This window comes from Echinops telfairi, unplaced genomic scaffold (genome assembly GCF_000313985.2).
Source record: "Echinops telfairi isolate 266 unplaced genomic scaffold, ASM31398v2 ScPeMD7_25;HRSCAF=90, whole genome shotgun sequence".
Taxonomy (NCBI): domain Eukaryota; kingdom Metazoa; phylum Chordata; class Mammalia; order Afrosoricida; family Tenrecidae; genus Echinops; species Echinops telfairi.
The window spans coordinates 18001803-18005911 of record NW_022103922.1 but is presented as its reverse complement, the minus strand read 5'-3'; the positions used below and the strand labels follow the sequence as shown (position 1 = coordinate 18005911).

Genomic DNA, 4109 nt, shown 5'->3' with positions numbered 1-4109 from the left:
CACACACACACACACACACACACACACACACACACACGGGGTCCAGAGTAAGAACGTCCTCCTCACCGAAGTTGCACTCGTCCCCGAGCTCTCTGGCAAACTTGAGCATGGCCTCTGCGAGGAGGGCTTCTGCCTGCGGGTAGCCCGGCCCCTTCTCCTGGCCCCGGATTTTGGACATGGTATTGATCATGCTGAGTTTGGCTCTGGAAGCTGGAGGCAGAGGGACAGTGTGACACAGACAGCAGAGGCAGGACTGGCTGTGGAATCAGGCCATGAGCCAGTTCAGAGGCCCTGCCTGGTGCACGTCAGCAGCGTACCAGAAGGGTGGAGGTTCAAGTGCATTCCGAGGCACTTTGGAAGAAATTTCTGGCAATCGACTCCCCGAAACATCAGTCATTGGAAGTCCTGTGAGTACAGGCTCCCCGTGACACGCCTGGATGGGGTCTCTGTGAGTTAGAATCCATCTGCCCTGATGCAAAGCAACTCAATCCCTCAAAACTGTACCAAAATCTTCATCTACAAGGATAAGTACACAGGCATTCCTTCTAGGGTTCCAGGTCACACATGCCTGGATTTAATCCAAACGAAAAGTGTTTAAATATGCCTCTATGAGAACGGACTTACCTTATTCTCCGTAGGCCGCCATCTAAAACAGGGCCGAGACAAACATGCTTTCTGAGCGGGTCTGTTCAGGCAGTCATATCCAAGGCAGAGAGGTTGGCTCAAAATGCTACAGTGACCACTTTTTGGCATTCTAAAGGGTGACGATGACCAGTGCCTGGGTGGACACAGGTCAGTCATAGGGGCTTATGAAGAGGCTTTAGGAAGCCGGAAAAAAGATAATGGCCAGGGAAGCTGCGGCCAGGAATCCCCATTGTGACAGTGACCAGCTCATTTCTCCAAAGTACGCCGGCGCAGGCCCCAGGGTTATTGCTTTGGGAGGGGTGGCTCCATGGAGCACCCACCGACATTACTGGATTATGTGGCTTGATTACGTTTTGGGAGCTTTAGTGGCATAGTGGTTATGAGGTGGGCTGCCAACCACAAGGTCAGAAGTTCAAACCTACCAATCGCTCCTTCAGAGAATGACTTGGCTTTCTACTCCCGTAAAGAGTTGCAGTCAGTGAAGCTCAAAGGGGCAGTTCTACTCTATCCCCTAGGGTGCTATGAGGCAGAATTGCCGCTATGATTTTTTGAGAGCTTTCAGGATCCCAGTTTCATATTTCATGTCTCAAGAGTCTACAAAGTACTCTCTTCGTTAACAAATTAGCAGTGAATCTGTAGTGTGGCTCTTCTGCCATGTTTCAGTGACACAACGTCTAAAGCAGAACTGCTTTCCAAAGCATTTCTTAAGTCAAAATTCTGAAGCAAACAGTTCCACGAAGTTCAGAAACAAGAGGAATCCCTGCTCTGGCACGTATCAGCCTCTGAAAATGAGTGTTGTGGCAAAAGGAGACCTATTTCTATTTTCCATTTGTGTTTACTTGTATAGACACTACCTACAAAGCATTTCTCTTTATCGTGGAAGAAGCCACTGTATCAACAAACAGTTAAAGCCAATGGTTTACTGCTAGGATACTTTTATGAGTTCCCCAGGTTCCTTCTAGGAGTCTGGATTGTACATTAACTTAGGACTATGCCCAAGTCCTTATCGGTATGGAAATGAGGACAAAATCACAGTCCAGCATACTGTGGATAATATTTAATCATGAACTTTTGTTCCAAATAGGCTTTTCTTTAAACTCTGGTCCTCAAAGGTTGAGACTACAGAAAAGCAGAGCTATCAGGCCAGGCAGGCTTTCCCCACTTCCCAGCCCTGGGAAATTACAGCAAGCAAGAGAGTGAAAGGCCCCACGGTCACAAAGCACACAGCGAACTGAGATCACCCTGTTGCTACTTGTCCCCGAGCCCAGCCTAATTCATGGTAGCCATAAGTACCGCATAGACTCGTGCATAAGCCGAGTTTTCCAGCACATACTTTTATGCAGTTTTTGTAGTAAAATTAGGTGGGTCGGCTTATACTCAAGTATATACAGTATGTTGTTGTAAGGTATCATGAAGTTGGTTCCAGCCCATCCTATGCACAACAGGTGAGCTATCACCAGGGCCTGCACCAGCCTCACAATGGTTTCTATGCTGGCCAAAGCCCCTGCTGCAGCCACTCTGTCAGTCCACCTCGGGGAGGGGCTTCGTCTTTTCCGCTGCACTCTGCTTTGCCGACCATGACGTCCTTCTCCAGGAACTGGTCTCTGCCCACCCCTGTCTCTAAGGGGCACTCTGGCCATATGGACAGCACAGGGCACACAGAGCTGAAGGAAATGCTGGGTGGTCCAGCAGCGGCTTCCTGATGGGATGTTTGAGTTCACTGCTGTGGCTACCTGGTCCATCCACGTCATCGAGAATTTCTCTCATTTGCATTGGCCTCTACCTTCCCATGCAGGATGCCCTTGTCCAGTGATTGTTTTTTTTCTGCTGATATGCCCAAATGAAGCAAGTTGAAATCTTACTCCTTAGAACCATTCTGCTTGTCTTTCTCCTAAGACTGATGATATTGCTGGGGTTGGTTGCCACTAAGTAGATTTCAACTCATAGCAACCCACGTGCCTACGGGGAATTGCCCTGTGTGGTTTTCTGGGCTCTTAGCTTTACAGAAGCTGATGGCCTGGTCTTTCTCCCGTGGAACTCCAAGGCGGGTTTGAACTGTCAACCTTCTGGCTAATAGCTGAACACTGGCCTTTTTGTACCAGCAAGGCCCCTTAGATGGAGGGGACACTCCGTGAGAGTGAAGGATGTCTAGTCGATTTCGTGGCGGCATTAGTGAGAAGCACTGAACTACAACCCTTCTCTCTGGGCTGGGGACCTCCGGAGGGAGGGCTCTTCAGGCCGAGAACCAAGCACTGGGGTTGTCAGGCCAACTACATATGCTAAGCCACTGGACCAAACCTAGAATTTACATTTTCCTTACTCTCGCTCTCTCTCACAGAGAAGTGTATTATACATTTCAAAATTAAGACGTCTCCCTATCACCCACTTCTGAAGGGTCAAAATCATCAGAATGTACTTCCATAACCTTTTCTATAAAAATTCATATAGAAGAACCAGGAAATACACCGTCCCTGCCCTCAAGGAGCTCACAGTGTGGTGAAACACCGTGCGAACAGAAAGAGTGGCAGCCAAGCCCATCCCGCTGCAATGGCTAACACGCGCAGGGCACCACGGCAGGGCCCTCGAGGAGGGTGATGAAAGCAAAGTAAGGGCCCGTGAGACATCAGATGCCCAGCCTGAAGAGCAGGAATAAAGATAAATGGAGATCAAAGAAACCCATGTGGGAGTTAATCCCTTCAAATCCCCGCTTGGACCAATTTACATTCTGAAGATTTACCCTTTTCACGAAAGCTGGCTATTGATTTGTGCTGATAGCTTTGTTCTTGAAGCTCTGTCTCCTGGTTAGTAATTTTAAACTGTTAAATATACCGTGGCTGATTTTCAATTTCATCATTGTGAATGCTGTACAATGATGAAGATCTTTATTCTTTTACAAGTTACCTAAGAACATCTTGGATGTGTTCCACATTTTCATGAGAAAGAAGGAGAAACCATCATCCATTTATTTATCTGTTGTTTTTGTTGATGTTTCCAATCATCTACTCCAGTCCCAGTTGCCTACACTGGTTCCAGACTCCCGACCAGCTACGCATGTCAGAGTAGACCTGTGATCCAGTTTCCAATGACTCCTTCTTCTTAGGGCGCCCTCAAGTCTGTCTCCTGAGATGCCTTTGGGGAGTGGGGGGTGACTCAACCCTCTAACCTTCTGGTGATCATTTACCCCACCCGGGGATTCCATAATGAACTAACAAGGGTGTAAATGTACCAGTAAGTATAGGATTCTGATATAGGGCTATGTGTGAGTACACGTATCAATGCTATATTTTTAGGTGTGCTAAACACACACACACACACACACACACACACACACACACACACACACACACACACACCCATAGAGGGGCTCTAGTGGCACAGTGGGAGAAAGATGAGGCTTGCAGTTCCAGTAAAGATTTACAACACTGGAAAACTATGGGCGCAGTTCTACTCTGTCCTACAGGTTT

At 47.8% G+C, this 4109-nt stretch overlaps 1 protein-coding gene across 1 annotated transcript in view; it reads right to left on the bottom strand.

Moving 5' to 3' along the window:
- Positions 1–4109, bottom strand: part of SH3GL2 (SH3 domain containing GRB2 like 2, endophilin A1) — a 144105-nt gene that overhangs the window by 12655 nt on the left and 127341 nt on the right. Inside the window, exon 4 of the mRNA XM_004706547.2 lies at positions 67–210. Within this exon, the coding sequence (XP_004706604.2) occupies positions 67–210 (144 nt within the window). The remainder of the gene's footprint in view (positions 1–66; positions 211–4109) is intronic.